The 24,851-nt window shown below is 40.7% G+C and overlaps 3 protein-coding genes and 2 long non-coding RNA genes across 6 annotated transcripts; all 5 read left to right on the top strand.

Moving 5' to 3' along the window:
- The first annotated feature begins 22 nt into the window (after nucleotides 1-22).
- LOC106949954 (Fc receptor-like A) lies at nucleotides 23-8,950 on the top strand. 2 transcript variants are annotated; one of them, XM_015036521.1, is made up of 6 exons: nucleotides 23-201; nucleotides 315-350; nucleotides 432-698; nucleotides 772-1,017; nucleotides 7,826-8,035; nucleotides 8,195-8,950. In XM_015036521.1, the coding sequence occupies exons 1-6, from the start codon at nucleotides 171-173 to the stop codon at nucleotides 8,272-8,274; spliced, it is 870 nt and encodes a 289-aa protein (XP_014892007.1). In that variant the 5' UTR covers nucleotides 23-170; the 3' UTR covers nucleotides 8,275-8,950. The 2 variants fall into 2 exon arrangements, with proteins under 2 accessions (XP_014892007.1, XP_014892008.1); XM_015036522.1 differs by having other exon boundaries at nucleotides 24-201; nucleotides 315-367; nucleotides 500-698.
- LOC106949956 (uncharacterized) lies at nucleotides 2,194-2,829 on the top strand. The gene is made up of 2 exons (XR_001425507.1): nucleotides 2,194-2,284; nucleotides 2,397-2,829. It is a non-coding gene; the product is annotated as an uncharacterized LOC106949956 (long non-coding RNA).
- A 753-nt stretch (nucleotides 8,951-9,703) lies between the features above and the next one.
- LOC106949952 (high affinity immunoglobulin gamma Fc receptor I-like) lies at nucleotides 9,704-20,855 on the top strand. Its single transcript, XM_015036516.1, has 12 exons — nucleotides 9,704-9,749; nucleotides 9,863-9,898; nucleotides 9,980-10,246; nucleotides 10,320-10,463; nucleotides 13,979-14,080; nucleotides 14,172-14,222; nucleotides 15,697-15,732; nucleotides 15,811-16,027; nucleotides 19,473-19,504; nucleotides 19,578-19,823; nucleotides 20,413-20,583; nucleotides 20,685-20,855. Exons 1-12 carry the CDS (start codon nucleotides 9,719-9,721, stop codon nucleotides 20,795-20,797), a joined length of 1,446 nt encoding a protein of 481 aa, XP_014892002.1. The 5' UTR covers nucleotides 9,704-9,718; the 3' UTR covers nucleotides 20,798-20,855.
- Nucleotides 18,533-19,340, top strand: LOC106949955 (uncharacterized). Its single transcript, XR_001425506.1, has 3 exons — nucleotides 18,533-19,007; nucleotides 19,121-19,156; nucleotides 19,238-19,340. It is a non-coding gene; the product is annotated as an uncharacterized LOC106949955 (long non-coding RNA).
- Nucleotides 20,856-21,237: 382 nt separating the features above from the next.
- LOC106949951 (zinc finger protein 345-like) lies at nucleotides 21,238-24,303 on the top strand. Its single transcript, XM_015036515.1, has 6 exons — nucleotides 21,238-21,574; nucleotides 21,798-21,870; nucleotides 21,968-22,092; nucleotides 22,285-22,529; nucleotides 22,609-22,706; nucleotides 22,989-24,303. Exons 1-6 carry the CDS (start codon nucleotides 21,352-21,354, stop codon nucleotides 24,199-24,201), a joined length of 1,977 nt encoding a protein of 658 aa, XP_014892001.1. The 5' UTR covers nucleotides 21,238-21,351; the 3' UTR covers nucleotides 24,202-24,303.
- The last annotated feature ends 548 nt before the right edge of the window (nucleotides 24,304-24,851 follow it).

The raw sequence follows: 24,851 nt of genomic DNA, 5'->3' as shown, positions 1-24,851 counted from the left end.
ATAGAATTATGAATAAGCTTATTGGTTTCTCTTCTCTGTTCTCGTCTTTGTGTTTCCTGTTTTGATCCGCAGAGAAAAACTCTGAGATCCTCTGACATGCAGAGATCCAGGAAGAGGATGTTTTCAGTGAGTGTCAAACTGCTGCTGGTCTCAGTGGATCCAGCTGCAGGATGGAGGGAACATCTGTCCACAGGCTGCTGGGTGAGTCCATCTGCTGGATGTGTTGGTGTGGAAATGTGGAGAGACGATCACTGCTGCTTCCCACAGCAGAGCTGATTAAAGCTCCAACTAACCTGAGACTCATTTCTCTGCAGCTCTGATCTCTCTGCTGAGCCGCTCAACAGACCAAGGTTACAACCTGATTCTGGTAACTCTAGATCTAGATTTTATCCTGGGGAGCTGATGAAATGATGAATGTTTTATTATTTCAGTTCGTCTGACTGTGAGTCCCAGCAGATCTCAGTTCTTTGAAGGAGAATCAGTGACTCTGATCTGTGAGGATGAAAACAGCTCTGATGGAGGGACTGTGAGGAGAAACACAACCTTAGAGACCAGGACTGAGTGTGAAGGATGGGGAGTACCAGTTGGTTCTAGCTGTAACATGACCTACCTCCTCCAAAGGGACTCTGGCCTGTACTGGTGTGAGTCCATGTCTGGATCCTCCAGCAGCAGCAGCAGCATCCAGCTCTCTGTCTCTGGTAAGATCAGACTGTGGAGTTAGTGTTGCTGTGTGGAAATGGATGAAATGCTGTAGTTTGTCTCTGTGTTGAGGTGGATCAGTGATCCTGCAGAGTCCTGTCCTCCCTGTGATGGAGGGAGATGACGTCACTCTGAGCTGCAGAGCAAAGAGTCCAGCCCACAACCTCCCAGCTGCTTTCTATAAAGATGGCTCCTTCATTGGTGATGGACCATCAGGTCACATGACCCTCCTCCATGTCTCCAGCTCTGATGAAGGCCTCTATAAGTGCAGCATCAGCGGTCAGGGAGAGTCTCCATCCAGCAGGATCTCTGTGGAAGGTCAGCAGCTTCTGATAATTTAATCTTTCTCAAATCACAGCAAAATAGACTGGAGTCTGGAACAGACACAACAGTTTTTGCTTTAAAAATTATCTGCATACTAATCTGATCAAACACAGTTTAAAGTTTCATAGTTTTCCTGTTATCAGTGTGAATAATAAGTAATAAATCTGTCAGTCTGTCACAAACAAGCCTTTAGTTTCTACTCTGAATATTGAATTGATCTGGTTGGATTTTCTCTGCAGAAAAACGAACAGCCAGAGCTCTGCCCACTACTGAAGTGCTTACCACGGTAGACTGGAGATATGATGATCTGTCCCCTATGGAAGATCGTGACATATGGAATATATATGATATGAGCCCTCCTCGTTATGCTGAAGAAAATCCCATAATCATAGCTCAGCCCACTGTAACAGCTGAGGCCTCTTCAGAAGCTCCGCCCCTTTGTGTGACTCCGCCCTCTTCCTCCTCCCCTCTCCTCATCATCACTCTGCTCTGCCACCTGGTGGTGATGTTCCTGTTCTTCATCTGCTCTTTCCTCTTGGGGTTTTCATCTGGACTCAGAGCCAAAGGTAAAACTCTGAATCATTTACTGACTGATGATCTTCACTGGTTCTGGTTCTGTTGATTTAGTTTCTTCAGTTTATAACCGTCTGTTATTGAAACTGTTTCTACCTTATTTGTTTTAGCTGTGATAAATATATTTTTTCTCTAACTTTCTCTAAATACAGGAAGTGACCTGTCACCATGTTTGAAGATGACTCCGCCCCCCCAGGCTGAGCTGGTACCAGATGATGATGATGACGTCACCACAGAGCATCACTTCTGACCCAATCAGTCTCATCCACTTTGTTTTCTGGGAAAATCGTTTTATTTTCTGAATAAATAAAACTTCATAAATAAATAAAACTGATGATTTTCTTTTAATGCCATCAATCCAAGCTGACACCATGAATCACAGCACACAACATTTTTAATATTGTTTTTAATCAGCATTAGATAACTTGTTAAAATATGTTTTTACATTTTGTTATAATTGTCACTCTGTGCTGACAGTAAAATATGAGACAGATAATCTGATAATCTCTCCATGTCTCTGTTTTCTTACTGCCGTTTGCAGAAATAAAATCCTCCCGGTCAGAAACAACCAATCAGAGCCAGTAGGACGGTCTTGGTGCTGTCAATCACTCTTGTGTATGTGCTGCTCACACCCTCCTCCTGCTCTACACTGCAGCTCCTCTCCCGCAGCAGAACCTGCAACAAATGAGTAGGTTGTTTGGCTAAAGAGTTTTGTTCACATCAGGTTGTTTCTCCATTATTGATCCATCTGCTGATCATCAGTAATCATGAGCATGTACACTTACCGGCCACTTTATTAGGTACACCTTCCTGATCCCGGGTTGGACCCCTTTTGCCTTCAGAACCGCCTTAACCCTTTATGGCAGAGATTCAACAGTACTGGAAACATTCCTCAGGGAGTCTGGTCCTTATTGACCTCATAGCATCAAACAGTTGCTGCAGATTGGTCAGCTGCACATCCATGATGTGAATCTCCGGTTCCACCACCAAAGGTTTCTACTGGACTGAGATCTGGTGACTGTGGAGGCCAGTCGAGTTCAGTGAACTGATTCTTCAAGAAACCAGTCTGAGATGATCCAGGCTTTATGACATGGAGCGTTGTCCTGCTGGAAGTATCCATCAGAAGATGGTCCACTGTGGCCTTAAAGGGATGGACGTGGTCAGCAGCAATACTCAGGTAGGCTGAGGCGTTGACACGATGCTCAGATGGTACTAATGGGCCCAAAGGGCCAGGAAAATATCCTCCCACCATTACACCAGCCTGACCCGTTGATACCAGGCAGGATGGATCCAGGCTTCATGTTGCTGACGCCAAATTCTGACCCGACCATCTGAATGTCGCAGCAGAAATCCAGACTCTTCAGACCAGGCAACATCTTTCCATCTTCTATTGTCCAGTTTCTGTCAGCCTGTGTGAATTGTTGCCTCTGTTTCCTGTTTTTAGCTGACAGGAGGCACCCGGTGGGGTCTTCTGCTGCTGTAGCCCAGCCGCCTCAAGGTTTGACGTGTTGAGCGTTCAGAGATGCTCTTCTGCAGACCTCGGTTGTAACTAGTGGTTATTTGAGTTACTGTTGCTGTTCTATCAGCTCCAATCAGTCTGGCCATTCTCCTCTGATCTCTGACCTCAACAAGGCATTTGTGCCTACAGAACTGAGATACACTGGATATTTTCTCTTTTTTGAACCGTTCTCTGTAAACCTAGAGATGGTTGTTAGTGAAAATCCCAGTAGACCATCAGTTTGTGAAAAACTCAGATCAACTCGTCTGGCACCAACAACCATGTGTAAATATTAAATTATGTCAAAGTCCAGTTTCTAGATATTTACATTTAGTTCAGTAACAACTTGAACACAAGATACTTCTAGGACTAGTTTTACTTTTACTTGAGTAATAACTTTATGAATCTACTTTAAATCACAGTTTGTTTTCCTTTACTGTGAATAATTTCACTGAATGAGGAACAAACATGTTTTAACCAAAAATACTCCAAAGTGAGACCTCCTGTTTACACACCAGCTTTGTTGTTTTTATGTTGTTTACTGTCTGGTTAATTGATCATCTGGAGATCAATTAAAGACACAACAAGCAAATATTTCACACTGTTCTAACAAATATACGTCAGTTACTGTAATTATTAGTTTCATACTTTGGATGTTCAAATCATTTTATAATAAATTGTTTCTTCTGCCTTAATCTGTTAGTGATTTTATTTTGAATCATATATTTCAGTGTCTTAAATACCAGAATTTGAATTATTCTCTGTCCGATTGCATAATTTTTAAATATTAAACAGCTGTTCAAAAAACTATGGCAAGCCAGTTCAACATTTAATCAAAGCCATTTATATGGCTGTAATTTAATTTTCACAGCTAATGTTATTTTGATAAAAAACAATTACATTATTTCCAAATATAATTAGTCTGTGAACATATTTTATATTAAAATATCACCAGATGTCCCAGTAAAATTTGTTGTTGCCTAAAATACCATGTTGATTGTAATTACTTTATGTTTAAAGTTTGAAATGATATCTTACCAGTTAAAATGTATTTTTGTCCAAAACTAAACTAGAGATATCTGAAATAGTTTTTAATTTTATTGAGTTTCTCCTAATCAGATCTCAGGTTCAATTATCCAAACTATTTATTACATAAAAAACTTATTTATGGAAACACAAAATATCTGAATGGAAAATGTAATGTCATATTTCTGGGAAGAATAACATTTAAGATAGCCAAACTGTTCAGATATTTGTGGTTAATTTTGCAACACAGAATTGCAAACATGTGATACATATTCAGTCTGGCTAATAAATGCTTTAACTGCTTGCCATAAGTGTGTTTTCCCAGTATTCCCCCAGATTGTTTGCAGACTGGCAGATGTTCACTCGCCTGTCCTGCATTGGCTTTGGGTTCTGGTTGTAAGTAGCTCCTGTTTTTATTTCCCTCCATGGCTGATGAATTTCTTTTATTTGACATGTCAGATTGTTTGGCCTCAGTTTGCTGGAGTTAGTGATACCAATCAGTGTCAGCATATTTTTTCAATCAGGTCAAAGGTCATGCTGTTTACAGTTTCTCCTGTCAGTTTGAATCTTTAAGATTTTCTTGAAGTTGTTCTAGTTTTCCAGTCAAAGTTACATTCTGGGTTCATCATTGTGTTGCTGTGGTACAGATTGTTCTGATTTGTGATGAGTTGACACTGTTTATGTTCTGTAATGTAAAATTGTAAAGGTTTCAGCTGAACTGTGTGAAACAGAGGCAGGTTTTTAGTTCTCCAGGGTCTCAATGTATATTTTTCGGTTTATGAACTCAGGTTCTCTGACCTCAGCTGTTGTGCAACAAGTAAAATCAGAAGAGCTGAGAGGCCCGACGGCCATTAACCCTTAAATGGACACGCACACATATATACATACATATACATATATTTGGAAATTATTTCTTTTCCATTTTCTGATGTATCTGGGCTAAAATTACACATTTTAATTATTACTTTTAAATGTAGTGTTTGTATCCCTGCGGACACATTGGTGTATAAAAAGTGACACTTTTGCATGTTTGTAATAACTAATGAAACAAATTTTTAAATATTGTAAGCAGTGAATCTACCATGTTTTTGTATGTTTTGTATTTCAATTTAAAAAAATACCACAAATCATTATTAATTCAGTTTATGTAGCAACAGCTTAATGTCTCGAATACATGAAACTGAATCCAACATTCATACTGAGCATGTAGCGACTGTGGATTGGTAAAACTCTCCTTTAACAGGAAGAAACCTCCAGCAGAACCAGAACCTGACTCAGTACCAATCTGACACCAACATTAGAAACTCTGCACCAAAATACACTGAATACAGATATAATAAATTAAAACAATCCACATTTGAGCATGAAATAAAGCTTAAGCAATATTTTAATAGAATGTCTGTAAATTTAATGACTCTAACTAAAAGAAAATCTGAGGACATTTCACGTCTTGTTATCTAAGCTGTTTAAATGTAATTTGTATATTTTTTCAAAAAATATATATTAAATCAGTCGTACGGAACAACTTTTTACAAAATAAAATCCTCTCATCAGTTTGTTCATGAAAAATAACCCCTTCCTCACAATGTAAGTCATTTCTCATGCAGTCCGCCATTTTGAACTTTATGCTCATCTATCTGTTTGTTTCCTAATGCTGAGGTCACATGACCTCAACATTTCCTCTTAGATGTGAAAATGTAGCTTCAGCGTTTGAATTGTCTCTTCCTTGTTTAATTCATGGATCCATCCAGAATGATTGTTACCTGGAGCAGAAACCATCAGGCAGAGTCCAACTTCACCTGGTGTTCCCACTGTAACCAGGTCACAGTCCAAACTAGGTCCAATAAGATCAACTCTATCTCCATGTTGTGCAACTCGTTGCATTCAAGTGCATGTGAGAAATATCTGCTCTCTGCAGATGATATGGAGGAATAAAAGTGACTAATTTCCTGAATATATCTTTAAATAACACACAGGACTCGGATTCCTCCGACCAAAACACTTTGTCAGGTTATGATTCCTGATCTGTCCAAACAGAAAGTCTCTTCTGACTCCTTCTGGCTCCAGCCGGTTCTCTGCAAACATTGTTTCCTGCTCAAAGTGACCTGAATCTGTACCATAACTTTTTCCTTCCAGCATTGCAAAAACATTTCTCTCTAAAAATTACAACCTGCCAGCAAAAGTCGTTTCACTGTAAACTGTAAGAAAGTTTCTGTATAAATGTTTAAATGTGTTCAAGTGAAATATAGTCAGGATTCTTTTTGTGGTTCTAAGTAGAGAAAAGGAAACTGTTAGCATGCTAGCAAGAAGGAAAGACCAATCAGACATTTCTGTTTTCAGGAAGAAGACCCAACAGAACCAGCAGCGGTCGGATCATAAAGTGACGCCATGATGGGAGCATCTCCACAATATCTGCTCTGTAAGAACAAAACAGTTGATGAGAAGTTTCTCTGCTGTAACTCTGGCCTTCATTAGCAAACCTGAAAATAACGGAAATAAAAGTTTGACATGAAAATAAAGAAAAATGATGTAGAAACCGGCATGAGAGATGAACAGCCTGCAAATGCAGTCAGAATAATGTCACACTTTTACATTTAATATGTGAAGAAGGTCAGTGTGATGTCATAAATATTTATGGAGGTAAAATGTCTGTAAAATTCTCATTTTTAGATGTTAAATTGTAACCAATGACTTTATTCCTCCTCAGTTTCCTGTTTGCTGATTTGCTGCATAACAACTGAAGGTTGGTTCATTCTATCAACTCCATGATCGCATTATTACAGTAAACATTAGGGAAGGGAGATGTAAACAATATGATGCCAACCTGTAAACATAATATTATTAACAATAAAAATCCCCGTTCAGTCTCTCCAGCTGCTCTGACTGCGAGTCCCAGCACATCTCAGTTCTTTGAAGGAGAATCTGTGACTCTGACCTGTGAGGATGAAAACGGCTCTGATGGATGGACTGTGAGGAGAATCACAACCAGAAGATCCGAGAAGGAGTGTGGAAATGGATGGGGGAAATCAGCTGGTTCCACCTGCAGCATCTCTTTGGGCTCAGATGACTCTGGTGTGTACTGGTGTGAGTCCACATCTGGATCCACCAGCAGCAACAGCATCCAGCTCTCTGTCTCTGGTAAGATCAGACTGTGGAGTTAGTGTTGCTGTGTGGAAATGNTGCAGCATCAGCGGTCAGGGAGAGTCTCCATCCAGCAGGATCTCTGTGGAAGGTCAGAAACTTTTCTTTGATTTTGTAACATGTAGATCACTAAACTCTGTGTTTGGATATTTAGTTTTCTTCCAATAATCTGAACTTTCTAGTTTCTAAAGGGGAGTTTTTGATTTTTTTTTCTAGCATATAAATTTAAAATATTGATTTAAATCTTCTGATATAAATTAGTCAGAAAGTTCATCATGTCTGAATGTTGTTCTGTCATCAGTGAGAAACTTCATATTCCTCTGTCTGATGATGTTTTATTTTAATGCTTCTTATTTTCTGAAATCACATTAAAATGTGTTTGGAACAAGTTTGTAACAGATGCAAGAATAAATGCTTTGTTCTCTGATAAAACTCAGTTTAATGTTTTATTTGTCTTCCAGAAATCAGTGTTAATAATAACTAATGAACCTGTCAGTCAGACACAAACACGGCGTCAGTTTCATCTCTAAACATCAAATTGATCAGGTTGGATTCTCTCTGCAGAAAAACCATCAACCATATTTCCATCCTCTGCAGAAGCTCCGCCCACCAGTGAAATCCCGCCTATTACCGAAGCGCTGTCAAATTGTGTAACTCCGCCCTCTTTCTCCTCCCCTCTCCTCATCGTCACTCTGCTCTGCCACCTGGTGGTGATGTTCCTGTTCTCCATCTGCTCTTTCCTCTTGGGGTTTTCATCTGGACTCAGAGCCAAAGGTAAAACCCTGAATCATTTACTGACTGATGATCTTCACTGATTCTGGTTCTGTTGATTTAGTTTCTTCAGTTTTCAACTGACTGTTATTAAAAGTGTTTTTACCTCATTTGTTTTCATGATAATAAATTCATTTTCTCTTTAATTTTCTCTAAATACAGGAAGTGACCTGTCACCACGTGGGAAGATGACTCCGCCCCCCCAGGATGATGATGACGTCACCACAGAGCATCACTTCTGACTCAAACAATCCCATCATGCTCTGCTCCTGCTGTTTTCTTCCTCTTTATTTCTAGGAAAATTGTTTAATTATCTGAATAATTAAACTTATGATATTATTTTAATTCCATCAATCCAAGAATAAAAAAAAATCACAACCAGCAATTTTTAGCAAAAGATTTCTCAAATCTGAAATGAGTGGCTTTTATATAAAAACTATATTTGTACATATTTGTTAAAATTGTCTTTATGTTCTGACAGTAGAATATGAGACAGATAAAGATGGAGCTCCTCTGGCTCCACCTAGTGGTCCTACTGCCACCAGCAGAAACGCAGCACTCCCAGTCAGAAACAACAAATCAGAGCCAGGAGGAGAGTCTTAGTGCTGTCAATCATGCTTGTGTATGTGCTGCTCAGTCCCTCTCTATTGCTCTCTGCTACTCTACAGCTCCTCTCCCTCAGTGGAGCTTGTGACAAACGTTCAGGCTAGTTAGCATGACCACTGTTGGAAGCTAATAAACAGTTTTACATTCAACTCGGTTTGTTTCTCTGCCACTAGCACAGCTGTTGCCAATCGACAATCTTCAGTTTGTACATGGAACCAACAACCAGCAGCATGTAAACGAAGGTGACTGACACCCTGTAAGCTTTACCTCATGTTATCATTTTATTCCATCATTAAAAATAAACCTGGAGTGTTAAAAACATCTGGTTGAACTTTGTATCTGCTGAGTTCATCATAGGAGCCACTTCTCAGTGAAACGCTGGAGAAAAGGGTTGATAAAGGGTTAATGGAGAAACGATGCTGTGACTTCCTGAAGGCTGAGAGTCAGAGAGAGATGGAGCTTCTTAAAGAGACAGAGGCGTTAAAATGCAACGTCAGATTTACTGAATGATTGTCAGAGTTACTTTGAACCAAATTTACTGATAAAACCCAGTGATACCAGAAACCCAGAGACCCGATCAGCCACTCTGAGAGTCTCACCAGATAAACATGGTCATGTCCTTCTGTTTCTGGTTGTGTTTCATGACATTAGCTTTGAGGAAGTCACATTTCTATATGATATCAAGACTTCTTAAGCAACAGTAAAGTTCCTGTTTCTGTGGTCGTCCTTCAAACTGTTTATATGTGATCATCCAGTTTGTGCATCTCTACCTACTTTAGTTCTGCTCAGCTGAGGATTCAGAGGGATGCAGTGGCTGTTCAGGAGGTTTCAGGAGAGAAACAGTTTAAAACTGATGAACCAAAAGCTGCAGAAGTTTGAGTTGGTCTGACAAGATCAGGAAGCTGAGGTTCAAAGTGTTAGAGCTCAGAGCAAAAGAAGAAGTCAAGAAAGGTTAGAGATAATTTCTGAAGCGTCAAAATGTTCTGCAAAGTAACTTTGTGATTAAGAAAAGAGGAAGAGGAAGAGGATGTTTTCAGTGAGTGCCAAACTGCTGCTGGTCTCAGTGGATCCAGCTGCAGGATGGAGGGAACATCTGTCCACAGGCTGCTGGGTGAGTCCATCTGCTGGATGTGTTGGTGTGGAAATGTGGAGAGACGATCACTGCTGCTTCCCACAGCAGAGCTGATTAAAGCTCCAACTAACCTGAGACTCATTTCTCTGCAGCTCTGATCTCTCTGCTGAGCCGCTCAACAGACCAAGGTTACAACCTGATTCTGGTAACTCTAGATCTAGATTTTATCCTGGGGAGCTGATGAAAGGATGAATGTTTTATTATTTCAGCTGCTCTGACTGTGAGTCCCAGCAGATCTCAGTTCTTTGAAGGAGAATCAGTGACTCTGATCTGTGAGGATGAAAACAGCTCTGATGGAGGAACTGTGAGGAGAAACACAACCAGAGGAACCAGGACTGAATGTGAAGGATGGGGGAAATTAGATGGCCTGATGTGTAACATCAGCTACTTGTTCCCACATGACTCTGGCCTGTACTGGTGTGAGTCCATGTCTGGATCCTCCAGCAGCAGCAGCAGCATCCAGCTCTCTGTCTCTGGTAAGATCAGACTGTGGAGTTAGTGTTGCTGTGTGGAAATGGATGAAATGCTGTAGTTTGAGTCTGTGTTGAGGTGGATCAGTGATCCTGCAGAGTCCTGTCCTCCCTGTGATGGAGGGAGATGACGTCACTCTGAGCTGCAGAGCAAAGAGTCCAGCCCACAACCTCCCAGCTGCTTTCTATAAAGATGGCTCCTTCATTGGTGATGGACCATCAGGTCACATGACCCTCCTCCATGTCTCCAGCTCTGATGAAGGCCTCTATAAGTGCAGCATCAGCGGTCAGGGAGAGTCTCCATCCAGCAGGATCTCTGTGGAAGGTCAGCAGCTTCTCTTTAGTTTTGAAAACATGTAGATCTGCCCAGTTTTACAATAAACTAATATTTTTCCTTTTGTTAGTTTTGATTCTCACCAGTAGAGGGCAGTGTGAACTGACTGATTCAGATAATTTATAGTAAACACAGACCATAGAGGGAAAGGACACTAAATATATTTATGTCATACAACAAGATTTGCTGTTATTAACCAGATTTTCTGCTGATTTCAGTCATGAGACATTAATTCAGTTATTTTGTATCATCTGAGTGTTCCAGTTCTGCAGGTGTTAATTATTAATGACTTTAAATTATCTGCAGAAAAACGTCGAACTACAGCCCCGCCCACAACTGGAGTCCCGCCCACGACCCGAGCCCTGGCGATCACTTTACCTCTTCCTCCTCCCACGGCCTCCCTCCCCATCAGACTGGTCTGCCACCTTGTGGTGGTTTGTCCGTATTGCATCTGTACTCTCCTCATGGTTTCTGCATTTCTCCGAAGAACTAAAGGTAAAACTCTGAATCATTCACTTATTCGACAATCAGTCAATGAATTCATCAATTCGTCACTGATTTTCTACTTTTCATGCAAAATTTGTCTAAATTCAGGAAACGTCCCACCTGTGTCAGAGGAAGTGACATCATCATTCCTTGCTGGGCAGGGATTGGACGATGTGTATGAAAATGTCATCAGTGATGTGACCACAGAGCATCACTTCTGAAGTAAACTGGACTCCAAACTAACAGCAAAAAATTTAAATTACTCATCTTGTAAAATTTCAGAGCCAATTAATGTCTCTCTGTTTTATTTATAGTGAAATATATTAAATTCAAATAATTAATTTCCAACAAACAACACAGACTGGACTCTACGAATGAAAACTAGAAGAAAACACACCAGCAGCAGTAATTTTAGAAAATGTAAACACTTAGACATTGGTTGGTTTCCATTCGACTAAAACAGATGATCAAACTACATTTCCCAGCATTCATAGTGCTGAAGTCACAAAGTTAAAACACAGTGCTGTGTGATACAGTGCTGTTATTTTGGTGAGCGACACAATCCAAGCAAGGGTCACAAACTCACATGTGGAAAACTTTTCTTCCATCCTGCTGCATGTGAAAAACGACGTTTTAAACATCTGAAGTGAAACTTGGAGAACTTTTACAGAGTAAAGTTGGTGCAACCAGCACTGCCAGTTCTCAGCAGCTGTGCACGTTTATCTGCAGCCTAACTTTCTGCAGGTCTGCTGAAGCTTCTTCTGTAAATGTTGTGGGACCTCCATTTGGTCAGATGACTTTTATTTTTGCGGGCCCACTTCCTGTGTTGGCCCAAAGTCTCCTGCTTCTTTAAAGCTTTGCTCACAGTTTCCTTCCTCCCCCGTCTCCACTGTGGCTGTGTGGAGCTCTGCTTGGTGTCAAACTGATGACCTTCTTCAAACCTGCATTTTAAACTGGATTACATGAACTGGTTCTGCTGATCCAGAACTCCGCTGGGATTCTGCCATTAAATATCCACCAGAGCGTCCACTGAGGCCAAGTCATCCTCACTCCATTTAAGATGTCGCCTGTTTTGTTTGGATCAGAATCTTCACTTGGATTTACAGAAGCCGAGTTACAACTATGGACTTTTGATAATGAGGATCTGGTGACAAATATTTTGTGTTTCTTGTTATCACTTTAATATTTCCACCCAAACAGAAAGCACTGCCTCCTGTTTTCATTCTCACCTCAGGATGTTTTGAAGGAAGCTCTTCTGATGCTGCGTTTGTAGCTGCTCTCAGCCTTTTAGCATCTCTGCTTTAGGTTATGTGGCGAGCTAGCCAGGAGCCTATACTCTGAATGTTTGTGTGAATGTATTTTATGGTTTTTTTTGTTTAGAAACATGGATTTCTTTAACAAAGTTGGTATCAATGTTCCTCCTTCTGTCTTCATTACTGATGACAGTAATGTTGATAGCGTGACTGGTTGCATAGATTTAATTTAAGGGATATTTTATATGTTTTATTTGAAGGGTTGTGCATTAGACTGACATGATGCTGCATAAACAGGAAGGAGTCATCATGAATGTTTGTTGCCATGAAGCATCATTTGATAAATAATGACACTTTTAATACAAAGTTCAGACTTTTAGTGGACTATTAATGCATGTTTTAATGTGCATTTGCCTTAAAAAGTGTCAATATTTACCAAATAATGCAAAGTTGACTCTTTTACTGGACTTTTAATGCCACCTTTGGTGTAACTTTGAATTAAAAGTGTTGTTATTTACTGAATAACAACAGTTATAAACTTTTACAAAGGCTCCTTCATGTTTTTAAAAGTGTCATGTCAGTCTTATGCTATCATATAAAGTATTACTGGATATTTTGACTATAAAGTTGAACTGTAACTGTACCCTGATTCAATTTAACAGAGAATTACTTTATTCATAATCCAAATAGTAATGGTTGAATAATCTTAATAATTACTAATTATATCAACCTAACATTGATGCAAACATTGATTCCAAGAGATATATTTATTAATAATTAAGAAATATGTTTTCCTTTCCTTTATTTGTATGTTTCCGGTAAACATTTGTCTAATGGAGCGCTGAACTGGATGCAGAACTGTTTAGATATTGATGGTTTTTCAACCATTTTTATCAATTATCTACAAGAAAAAACTAAATAAAGTATTTGAATAATAAACTATATCAGCCTGTTTTATAATTTTCATTAAGAATTAATTAAATTTTAATATATTTTATTGCGTTTTAAGATTTGCTGCAACGCAGAAGCCAGACAAATTGTAAAAATCAAAAGAAAGTGAATAATAATGTCTGGAATTAAACAGAACATCTTTAACTTTGTAGGATCCCAGAATTTATGTAAAACATGGAAGATGTTAGCATCATACATTCCTTGTGCAATCTGTGGGTCAAAGGTCAATCTGTCAAGTTTTATTGGGTCGTTCTTCGATTCTAATTTTATGACGATTTCTGGAAAACAGACTCTTGTTGCTACGTAACCAAACCAATCCTCAGTCTGTTTGAAAGCAAAACTAAAAACAGGAAGTAGTTCTCTAAGTGGATCTTTACAGGAACAAACTTTTCTCATGACTCAGAAAAATCTGTCTGTCAGCAGCATTTACTGATTCACTGAACTGGAAATATGAAAAGAGAAAAACCAACCAGGAACAACTGGGAGATAAATATAACATTTACATCAGCAGCAGAACGTTGTTAATCTGAGAAGCTGTGGGTTTAAGCTGGAAGTTCAGAGCAAAGCCTTAAATAATCAGTACACATTTTTATTAAAATACATCTGGAGTAACTGTGAAAATGAGAAACGTTTTAATTGTAGATAAAATTATGAATAAGCTTNTCCCAGCTGCTTTCTATAAAGATGGCTCCTCCATTGGTGATGGACCATCAGGCAGTTTCACTCTCAAATCAGCGAAGAGCTCTGATGATGGCCTCTATAAGTGCAGCATCAGCGGTCAGGGAGAGTCTCCATCCAGCAGGGTCTCTGTCATAGGTCAGAGGTCATCCTCTAACAGTGTATCTCACTGGTAATCCAGACTCTGGTGATATTTAAACCATCTATCTTCATATATCTTCTATTCTAGGGGAATCAACCATCCCTCCACCCTCCCCTTCTTCATCCTCCTCTGCCTCAGGTCAGCAGCTTCCCTTCAGTTTAACATGAAGACAATAATCACTGTGATCATTTTTCTGCTGATCAGTTTTATTGCAGCTGTTATTACTGATCAGAAGTTCTACCTTTGTTTTTATCGGTCATAAAGATAATGGTGTCAGAATATTTTCTCCTCATTGTACTTCATGAAAAGAAAACTTTGACTGGACCGTCTGCAGACTCTGCTGCCCTTCATGTTCACTGATGTATTTATGTTTGGTTGTGATGTTACTCTGAAACCTGAAGCCGTTTCCTCAGTCCCTTTGCTCTAGCAGATATTTTCAGATGTAGCTTGGATATGTTGCCTTGTTGTATTATTTGCTCTCCTGGCTGTTTTAGTTCATGTGAATATCCTGTTTTTTTACACCAGAACCATCAGTTTCAGTGTCGCTGTAGAGAAGGAAGCACAAGAGGATAAAGATGAAAGTCATGTTCTTTTTTCCAGTAACTTTTTACCCCAATCAAATCTATTTACACAAACAAACCAACTGAACCGCATCTCCCAGGGTTCATTGCGCTGGAGGCCATGATTTGCTTGTAGTTTGCTGCTTTAACTTGGTATTAAAGAATCCAAAATTTCTTTAATACTCCAGATTAAAGAAATTTTGGATTTTTACTTTTTTTTACTTCATTTTTCTACTTCCAAGCTGAACCTAGATGACTCTGTTCAACACTGAGGCTCTCGGCAAACTTCTGCAAGAAATGAAGTGATAGAAATAAAGATTAATTAGCTGGAGGTGAACATTGAGGTTCTGGAAATGAAACAATCCCAGGATCCTCTGGGAGTGACATCATCCCTACAAACAAGATGGAGTCTGCCTTCATCAGCGTGGAGCAAATGACTCACTGGAAACATATGTAGAATCAATCTAGGTTTATGTTATAGTACATATCAGCAATAAGGCAGTTCAGACAGCTTCACATTATAAAATCACATTATGCTGTAAATAACAAGAAGTCTTTTATCCAAACACAATGTAAACTATAAGAAAAGTTCTGCAGGTTCTGCTTGCTGGACCAGCAGGAGAACAATGATCCCAAACACACAGATAATCAGCCGCTGCTCATGATCCCGTCTCCTTCAACACCAGCAGGTCTGAAAACGCAGACAGCTCATCAGAAATGTCATCGCCTGCACTGACGCTTCTTTCTCCCAGTGACAGGATGAACCAGCGTGTTGCTAAGTACGTGTCTGTTGAGTAGAATCGCCTGGTTCTGGTTCGAACCTGAGCTCAGAGAAAGTTGACTTGAGGTGATGGTGGCATGTTGTGAAGAGCAGCTACCAGAACCAAACAGGTTCCTTATTAATAATTCTCCAAAACACTGTGGACATGATGAGGTTGTAGCCGTGGCATGAGGTCAGATGTGCTTAGGATTTCTGACGTGGAAGAGGAAATGATTCTCACTGACGTTCTGCTGCTAAGCTTAGAAATAACCTGAGAGTCATTTCTCTACAGGTCGGATGTCTCTGTCTGGAAACTCGGCAAACCAAGGTTAGAACCTGATTCTGTCTGTTTCAGTCGGACTCCTGCAGGAAGTGGAACATATTTAACCTGCGTTCTTCCTCACAGGTCCTCTGACTGTGAATCCCAGCAGATCTCAGTTCTTTGAATTTGAATCTGTGACTCTGACCTGTGAGGACGATCGGACCGTATGGAGTAACACAACCAGAGGAACCAAGAAGCAGTGTGGAGATGCATGGGGAACAGCAGACGGCTCTACATGTAAAATCACCTTGTTATCATTTGACGCTGGTCAGTACTGGTGTGAGTCCACATCTGGATCCATCAGCAGCAGCATCATCCATCTCAACATCACTGGTAAGATCAGACTGTGGAGTTAGTGTTGCTGTGTGGAAATGGATGAAATGCTGTAGTTTGTCTCTGTGTTGAGGTGGATCAGTGATCCTGCAGAGTCCTGTCCTCCCTGTGAAGGAGGGAGATGACGTCACTCTGAGCTGCAGAGCAAAGAATCAACCCCAAAACCTCCCAGCTACTTTCTATAAAGATGGCTCCTCCATTGGTGACGGAGATGCAGGTAACTTCGTTCTCACCAAGGTGAAGAGCTCTAATGAAGGCCTCTATAAGTGCAGCATCAGCGGTCAGGGAGAGTCTCCATCCAGCAGGATCTCTGTCTCAGGTCAGGAACCAATACCAGATGGATCAACCATTAATCAATCCACCAGTTAACACGTTCCTCTCTTTATTCAGCTCCCAGCAGCACGGTCTCTAACTGAGCGTCTGGCCTCTCAGCCTGGGCAGAAGCTGGAAGACAAAGCTGAAGATGTTACTGAGAAGTTTCTCCTGTAACTGAAACAGATATTATCATGTATAATGATGTTGGTTTGAAATATTAATTCATTTATTCGTTAGTTCTGCCCAGGCACACAAACCTCTGAACAAACAAAGGAATAAACTTTAATCCTGGTTTTACTCAGAACTCTGCAGAAGGAGCCTTTTAATTGCAGGTTCCCTGAGACTGCTGTCACAAATCTGAGGCTGTTTGGTTCCTCAGAGGGAAAGAAGGGAAATGGTCCAGAGCGGAGAGATGCAGCCTCATCGATTCTGGCCTCATGCCTTCAAAACGCCTCTGATGAGCTGAGAAACAGAGCTGCACCTTTTCTGGACATCAGTGGTTCCTGACACTGACTGAGACGTCTGAACGGCTGAACCCACCGATTCGTCAGAGGCTGGTGTCTCCTGGGCAGAAATAACAACTTAGGACAATCAGTTTAAGTGATTTTGTATATTTTTCTGCATTATTTCAAAACTCCTGTTCAGAATGGAGCAGGTCTAACATGCTGCAGCTAAAGCTAACAGTTTGTACGGTTAAAACTTCATTCCAAGGAGTGTTTTTATCACTGATAGTCTGGTCGAACTTAGGTAATCTCTGTTATGGATATTTTCCTTCACTTTCATACCACATACATCCAAAATGTCCCAGTTTAGATCTAAGCTAACCGTGGCTAAAGGCTAAAGCATTAAAAACAGCTGCAGCGAACAACAATGCTCTTCAGCAATTACTGTTATTTTCTGAGTTTTGAAAATAAACAGGAAAATATTACATTTCCATGTTAATTAAGCATCAACTCTTCATAAAGCTTATTGATTTATAAAAGATATAGCTATTAAATTAAAAGTTTAAAAATAATTACTTTTTCAAAATAAAGTTCTGGCTTTTGCTTTGTGAAATGGTCTCAGCATATTTACCAACTTTGTCAATTTCTCTAAACTAATTCTGAATTAATTTACATTTAATTGGTTTAAACCAGTCTTTCTCAAACTGTGGTTCCCGGACCACAGTTTGGTCCGCGGGCGCCCCTAGTGGTCCGCGAGGTACTGCATGTAAACCACCGTTTCTCTCCCGTGACGTCAGCTCAAAGTGTGACGCCACAGCTAGCTTGCCAATGGATTGTGTTAAAAAATAATGATGGAAAACTGGCTTAAAACCGGGTCACAAAAAAGAAAAGCTGCAGATACCGATGGGAAGGAAACAACGGCAGGAATATTATATGATCAGAACCTGATGTGCATGTTTGTTGAATAAAGTATTTTAATATTCATCTGTTAATAAACTCATATATTAGAAATAAGTTGTCTGTATTTATTCCACACATGCAGAATATTGTTGTTCTTATAACACCAGTACTGAACTTATCTATTATTTTAAAACAAATATTTATGAACAATAACAGACTCAAACATTTTTCAAACTCTGCTACCAAATTTAGTTTTTCACTGTTTTTGTCAAAATATTTCTTTACAAGTTGAAACAAAATAAAGTGTTACAATAATAAGCTATCATTCTATAAACTTTCTCCATAACAATGTTCTTCTGTTAATATTTGATTTTAAAATTTGTGTATTTGATTTTAACATTTTTAGTCTTTCTCCAGATTTACCGTCCAAACAAAAATAAAAACAATTTGAAGTAATAACATCTGGAATTAAACAGAAAATCTTTAAGTCTTACATCAAATATCAAAGCATCAGATGAAACTTTAGAGATTTTAACATGATACATTCTCACCATGTGCCAAAATAAATCTGATTTTTGGTTTCTAGTTCTTCTTTCTGCAGTTTCAAGGCCGTTTCCCTTTAATCAGAAACTTATCATTTCACAACCAAACCAATCGGCTGGGATTTTAAAGCAAACCCAAAAACAACATTTAGTTCTCAAAGCAGTTCTTTATAGTAACAAATATTTCCAAAAACCCACAGAAAGACATTTAAACTGTTCTGAAACATGTTCCCATGTAAGAATTGCATAAATATTACTTTGGTTTAGACTTTCTGATTAGCTGCACAGGAAATGTGCAAAAACATAAATAGATCAGAAAGTAACTAAGTAATAAAAAATAATATGCACACCTGCTGCTGCAGAAATAAATACCTGACAAAATGAGGAAGCAGAAAGTTTCACTGGTGAAGTTCAGAAGAACACCACAAATATTCATATTTCACAAAATATGTTGAGCAACAGTTGCTGCTATAATTGAAAGTTTTTAATTGTTCAAGAAATTTAATAGGATGTTATTAAGGAATACAGATTCATTTAGTCTCCATGTGATGCTGAGTTTGTGGGTTCCTCTCCTCTGCTCTCGTCTTTTATTGTTTCCTGTTTTGATCCGCAGAGAAAAACTCTGAGATCCTCTGACATGCAGAGATCCAGGAAGAGGAAGAGGATGTTTTCAGTGAGTGTCAAACTGCTGCTGGTCTCAGTGGATCCAGCTGCAGGATGGAGGGAACATCTGTCCACAGGCTGCTGGGTGAGTCCATCTGCTGGATGTGTTGGTGTGGAAATGTGGAGAGACGATCACTGCTGCTTCCCACAGCAGAGCTGATTAAAGCTCCAACTAACCTGAGACTCATTTCTCTGCAGCTCTGATCTCTCTGCTGAGCCGCTCAACAAACCAAGGTTACAACCTGATTCTGGTAACTCTAGATCTAGATTTTATCCTGGGGAGCTGATGAAATGATGAATGTTTTATTATTTCAGCTGCTCTGACTGTGAGTCCCAGCAGATCTCAGTTCTTTGAATTTGAATCTGTGACTCTGACCTGTGAGGATGGAAACAGCTCTGATGGAGGGACTGTGAGGAGAAACACAACCAGAGGAACCAGGACTGAATGTGTTTGGTGGGGGAAATCAGTTGGTTCTACCTGCAAAATCAGCTACTTGTTCCCACATGACTCTGGCCTGTACTGGTGTGAGTCCATGTCTGGATCCTCCAGCAGCAGCAGCAGCATCCAGCTCTCTGTCTCTGGTAAGATCAGACTGTGGAGTTAGTGTTGCTGTGTGGAAATGGATGAAATGCTGTAGTTTGTCTCTGTGTTGAGGTGGATCAGTGATCCTGCAGAGTCCTGTCCTCCCTGTGATGGAGGGAGATGACGTCACTCTGAGCTGCAGAGCAAAGAGTCCAGCCCACAACCTCCCAGCTGCTTTCTATAAAGATGGCTCCTTCATTGGTGATGGACCATCAGGTCACATGACCCTCCTCCATGTCTCCAGCTCTGATGAAGGCCTCTATAAGTGCAGCATCAGCGGTCAGGGAGAGTCTCCATCCAGCAGGATCTCTGTGGAAGGTCAGAAACTTCTCCTAAAGTTTATTTGATTCATTTACAATCATTAGTATCACTTATTCTCTTCTTCCAGTGATGTTTCTGGTATTAAATGTAAATCAGCTTCAGTATTCCTCATTTCTGACCTCAAATACTCTAAAAACAAACAGCAGCTGCTTCCACAGCTTTGCTTCATCAAACCTGTGGTTCGTCTATCAGATCTGATGGCTGTGGTACAGCCATAAGCTGCTGCTCCATCAGTTATTCTGTTAGGGCCTTAGTATGGTCAATCATCCTCATGTGGGTGCTGCTCACACCTCCTGCTGAACATCTCCTCCCTCACAGAAGAGCATGCCATGAATGTTCAGGCTAGTTAGCATGATCACCAGTAATGGAGAATAAACAGTTTTCCTGGGGCAGTAAGTTGTTTTTCTGCCAGTAACACTTTCACAAGTGTGATTGACAGCGCTAAGATCTCTGTTATGGCTTTGATGGGTTATTTTTGACCGGAAATGGCAGCATTAGCAGAGGCAGGAGGTGGATTAGCTTCATTTTTCACAGATTATCTGTCTCATGTTGTTCCGTCACAACATGGTGATATTTTTACCTGCAGGAAAACATCCAACCACAGCCACGCCCACCGCTGAAGCCACGCCCATCGCTGAAGCCCCGCCTCCTCCTCCCTTCTACCACCACGTCAGACTGCTCTTCCTCCTGGTGGTGATTTGTCCGTACATTATACCCACTGTCCTCATGGTGTCTTTATTTCGCCAGAGAAACAAAGGTAACACTTTAAATAACTCACTGATCTGAAAATCTGTCAGTCAGTTCATCAATTAATTGATTGATTTTATGTTTTCTTGTAAAATATTTCTCTAAATTCAGCAAACAACCCGCCTGTGTCAGAGGAAATGACCCCATCCTTCCAAGCTACGCAGGAATTGGACGATGTGTATGAAAACGTCATCATTGGTGTGACCACAGAGCATCACTTCTGACATAAACTGGTTTCCAAACAGCAGAAATGTCAAATAACTGCTTTACAAAACTCCAACCAAGAAATCTCTAAATAAAATAATTTCCCAACAAACTAACTGGACTGGATTTTCTGAATTAAAATTGGAAGTAAGCTCACTAGCAGCTGCTTCTTTAGAAAATGGTTTCAATAAATAGATGACATAAATAAATGTATGTATGTATGTATGTATTTATTTATTTATTTTTAGTTGGGGTTTTTTGCGTTTTTATATTGAGAAATCAAAAACACATTCATTTATATTTTACATAAAACACGGCTATATTTGGTTTTTTAGTGTAATACTGAGAATCCAAAAACACATTTTCAGTTTAGATTCCTAAAGATTTCCTCCACTTTTGGTCACTAAAAAGTATTTTATCGTGTGAAACACTGAGTAAGTGCCAGCAGGGGGCGACAGCGCACCGTAACAGCATTAAGCTCCACTTGTGCTTGGCCAGAAGAAGCAGCTGCAGTAAACACAGCGGGCAGTGGATGACGTTTCTCCTGGAACAGTGAACCATATCGGGCTCAGAGATGAAGGAGGACCCGGTGGAGAGTCCCGTTGAGCGGACCCAAGCGGACTTTCTGCGGGGGTTTGTCACCGAGAGGCTCGCCGCGGTGTCCCGGGAGATCCTGGCGGCGGTGGAGACGGTGGTATCCGGATATGAGGAGGAGGCCTCGGGGTTCCGTCTGGAGATCCGCCGGCAGAGGAAGCAGCTGGACCTGCTTCAGAACCAGCTCACTGTCGGAACAAATGGTTCGTGTCTTAAATCTAACAGAGCACTGTGCCACATGAAGAACTCTGTTCAATATTCAAAGTTTTTAAGCTTTTTTCTACAAAATACTCCGTTTTGATACAGTTAGAAACAAAACTAAAGATTATATTAAAACGCTACATCATTTTCTTTAATTCGGCTCTTTTTGCAATGCTGATAAATAAACATTTACCCTATTTCTTAAATAATTTGATGTATTTCCAGATTTACCATCCAGCAGAAGCGATGGATCAGCTGAGGAAGAGGAGGATTGTCAGAGCCAGACTGCTTCATCAAGGTTCCTGCAGCTGATCTGATTCAGTAGCTGATCTATTACACACAGACTGGTTTGAATCTTTTCCATTAACTTGGTACTGCTGCTGTTCCTCTTTCAGCTCTTCATCGCCTCAGTCTGACCGAAGGAAACCTGGCAGACCTCAGATCAGTGACGCACAGAGCGCCATACACCTCAGCATCCGCATCCTGAAGGACTCCAACATCAGCATCCTGTCCAGAAACGGTACCTTCCCCCACTGACCTGTTTATTTATCCCAGAGAAAAAAAACGTCCACAGATGTTCAAGCTGTAATTCATTTTCATTTTTCCTCGTTTCTTGTGACTCTGTCTGGTTTTTTCATAATGTGTCTGGATTCATGCTGATGTAAACGCAGCAGTGACTTTATTCTGTCTGTCTGTGTTTCTCTGCTTCCAGTGGTGAAGAAATGTCCTCTGGTGTCCCTGACGTGTCCTCCAGGCCTGCAGGAGTTGGACTTTCTGAGCCTGCTCAGGTCTGCTGTCCCCCAGCTGGCTGCAGACGACAAACCGTTTCACATCTTAACGTTGGATAAGAGGCGGAGACTTCAGCGTCTGACTCTGAAGACGGTGACGCCTGAGGAGATCGTCAGAAACGTCAGACCCACACGACTTAGAGAGCCTGCAGTCTACATTAGACTGGAGGTGAAACAGAACTTCTGGCTCGTTTTGTTGCTCTGCAGCTTTTAGTTTTCAGGTTCTGATGTTTTTTTTTCTTTTCCAGACAAAGAAGGAAACTCAGGAAGAAATTCCTTCTCTTCAGATGGAGAAAAGTTCTGCCATGTTGGTCTGTGAGGAAACTAAACAACCAAAGGAGACGAGGTAGGACGTCCAGAAGGTCGATAAATTCTAGCTTTTATTCATTTGATTATGTAACAAAAAACCTCAGTAATTCATAAAAACAACAATTTGGATGTTTTATTGCTTGAAAAGGCATAATTCTGTAAAACTATTGTTTTGGGACTAAATACTTTAGGATTAATGAATAAATAAAGCTGATTATCATCAACATTTCTACAGAAATATTTAATTAAACAAACAATTTATTCTTTTTCTTGGTTTAATTGGTTTTCTTGGATGGACATCATCATCACAACATCATAGGGAAACAGAAGACGACTGTCTGATGATGTCAGTGTCAGGTGACGACTCCATGGCGCCCCCTGCTGCTCCAATGGACAGAGATGATGGGAATGAAGGAGAGACAAACAGAAGCGACAGCAGCTGGAAGCTAGATGTTAGTGATGATCGGGAAAAGAAAGACGCCGAGCTCATTAGTGAGAAAGAAGACGTCAATCCGTCTCATTGGACAGAAACTGAGAGGGCGGCTGCTTTTTCCTGTAAGGTCTGTGAAGCTGCCCAGAAATCTGAGGTTGCTCTCATTAAACACGCCTGGAGACACCTGGAGGAAGCAGGAAGTGTTTGTGGAGTCTGTGGAGAGTCAGGTGAGGCATCAGAGGATCATTTTCATAGTGAGCACAGAACGGATGACTGTCCCAGCTGTGGAGAGTCTTTTCTCAGTGTCCTCAGTCTGAATGAGCACCTGAAGGTCCATTCAGGACAGCAGCCTGTCCAGCCTGAGGTTAGCTCGTTTACGTCTGGGTTGCCTCCGGAGAACAACCACAAACTCAGTCATGAATGCCCCACCTGCCACAAGCTGTTTGAGGTGGAGACGCAGCTAAACGCTCATCACAGGACGCACAGGAAATGTAAAACGTACCTCTGTGGAGTCTGTGGCAAATTCCTGAGCAGCAACAGATCTTTGTCCCGCCACAAGATGACACACTCTGGAGAAAGACCCCACAGATGCCAGGTCTGTGAGAGGGGCTTCAAGCTGGCCACCACTCTGAAGCAACACGAGAAGATTCACATGAACAGAGAGAGACCGTACCTCTGCGACGTCTGCTGCAAGATGTTCCTGACCAGCAAGCAGCTCGTCATCCACATGAGGACGCACACCAACGAGAAGCCGTACCGCTGCGACCGCTGCGGGAAGGGCTTCACCACCAGGGGGCCGCTGACCATACACATGCGGGTCCACACCGGGGAGACGCCGTACCGCTGTCCTCACTGCGGCTGGTCCTTTAAAAGGAAGACTCACCTGGACGACCACGTGGCAATCCACACAGGAGCCAAACCCTACGTGTGTGGGATCTGCGGAAAAACGTGCGCCAGGAGAGCTTACCTCACCGTCCACATGAGGACGCACAACGGAGAGAGACCGTACAAGTGCTCCCTGTGCGAGAAGGCCTTCACTCAGAGCCACTGCCTGAAGACGCACATGAAGAGCCACAAGGCTGCACAGGCGGCATCGTAGAAACTTTGATCTGCACACAGGACTCTTCAGTATTTATCATCATGACTCTTAAACTGTTTCTGGCTTTAAAGCTGAAATATCTCCAATAAAATTTAGCAGGAAGTCCTTGTTGGGTTTTTCTTCCTCATCATAAACAATTCTTGGCAATAAAGTAATTTCAATAATTTATAGAGAAACAAGAAATATCAATGATAAAGATTTAAAATCCAGTAAAACAGGTCTTTATGTATAATCTTTACAATGAGCTGCCTCTTTATCCCAAATAATGAGGCAGCTCTTTATTTAAATATTCTCACAAAATGCAGAAGAAATTGGAAACTGAAATTGATTTACATTTTTCTGGTTTATTTCTATAAACAGCTTCACTAATAGGATTTTTACTCAATGCTAAAGTCCTCTAACTATGAAGGGATGTCAGTGTTCAATAACTTTAACATATTCTTATCTATTGCGAGAAAAAGGTTTTTTTTCTTCCAACACTTTCAGTCAAACGGTGCTGGAGTGTTTTTCCAGTGATTTTGAAATAAACATTAGCATGATTAGCATGATTAGCATGCTAACTGAAGTCTGAAGGGAAGCTGTTGTGTCTTTTGTCTTTGCATTTCTCTAGGAAGGCGGGTAACTAACTGGTCACTCTGATGTGTGTAACT

Source organism: Poecilia latipinna, unplaced genomic scaffold (assembly GCF_001443285.1).
Source record: "Poecilia latipinna isolate Pla-1442-1.1 unplaced genomic scaffold, P_latipinna-1.0 Scaffold371, whole genome shotgun sequence".
Classification (NCBI taxonomy): Eukaryota; Metazoa; Chordata; class Actinopteri; order Cyprinodontiformes; family Poeciliidae; genus Poecilia; species Poecilia latipinna.
This window is presented reverse-complemented; position numbering and strand designations above follow the sequence as displayed.

Excerpts from the sequence above, each read along its gene's own strand:
- LOC106949954 (XM_015036521.1), top strand. The coding sequence starts at position 171 with ATGGAGGGAACATCTGTCCACAGGCTGCTGG. Across the intron at positions 202-314 it reads ATCTGTCCACAGGCTGCTGG|CTCTGATCTCTCTGCTGAGC; the intron begins GTGAGTCCATCT and ends ATTTCTCTGCAG. Across the intron at positions 699-771 it reads CATCCAGCTCTCTGTCTCTG|GTGGATCAGTGATCCTGCAG; the intron begins GTAAGATCAGAC and ends CTCTGTGTTGAG.
- LOC106949952 (XM_015036516.1), top strand. The coding sequence starts at position 9,719 with ATGGAGGGAACATCTGTCCACAGGCTGCTGG. Across the intron at positions 10,464-13,978 it reads CATTGGTGATGGACCATCAG|GCAGTTTCACTCTCAAATCA; the intron begins GTCACATGACCC and ends ATGGACCATCAG. Across the intron at positions 14,081-14,171 it reads CAGCAGGGTCTCTGTCATAG|GGGAATCAACCATCCCTCCA; the intron begins GTCAGAGGTCAT and ends CTTCTATTCTAG.
- LOC106949951 (XM_015036515.1), top strand. The coding sequence starts at position 21,352 with ATGAAGGAGGACCCGGTGGAGAGTCCCGTTGAGCGGACCCAAGCGGAC. Across the intron at positions 21,575-21,797 it reads GCTCACTGTCGGAACAAATG|ATTTACCATCCAGCAGAAGC; the intron begins GTTCGTGTCTTA and ends ATGTATTTCCAG. Across the intron at positions 21,871-21,967 it reads AGCCAGACTGCTTCATCAAG|CTCTTCATCGCCTCAGTCTG; the intron begins GTTCCTGCAGCT and ends TTCCTCTTTCAG.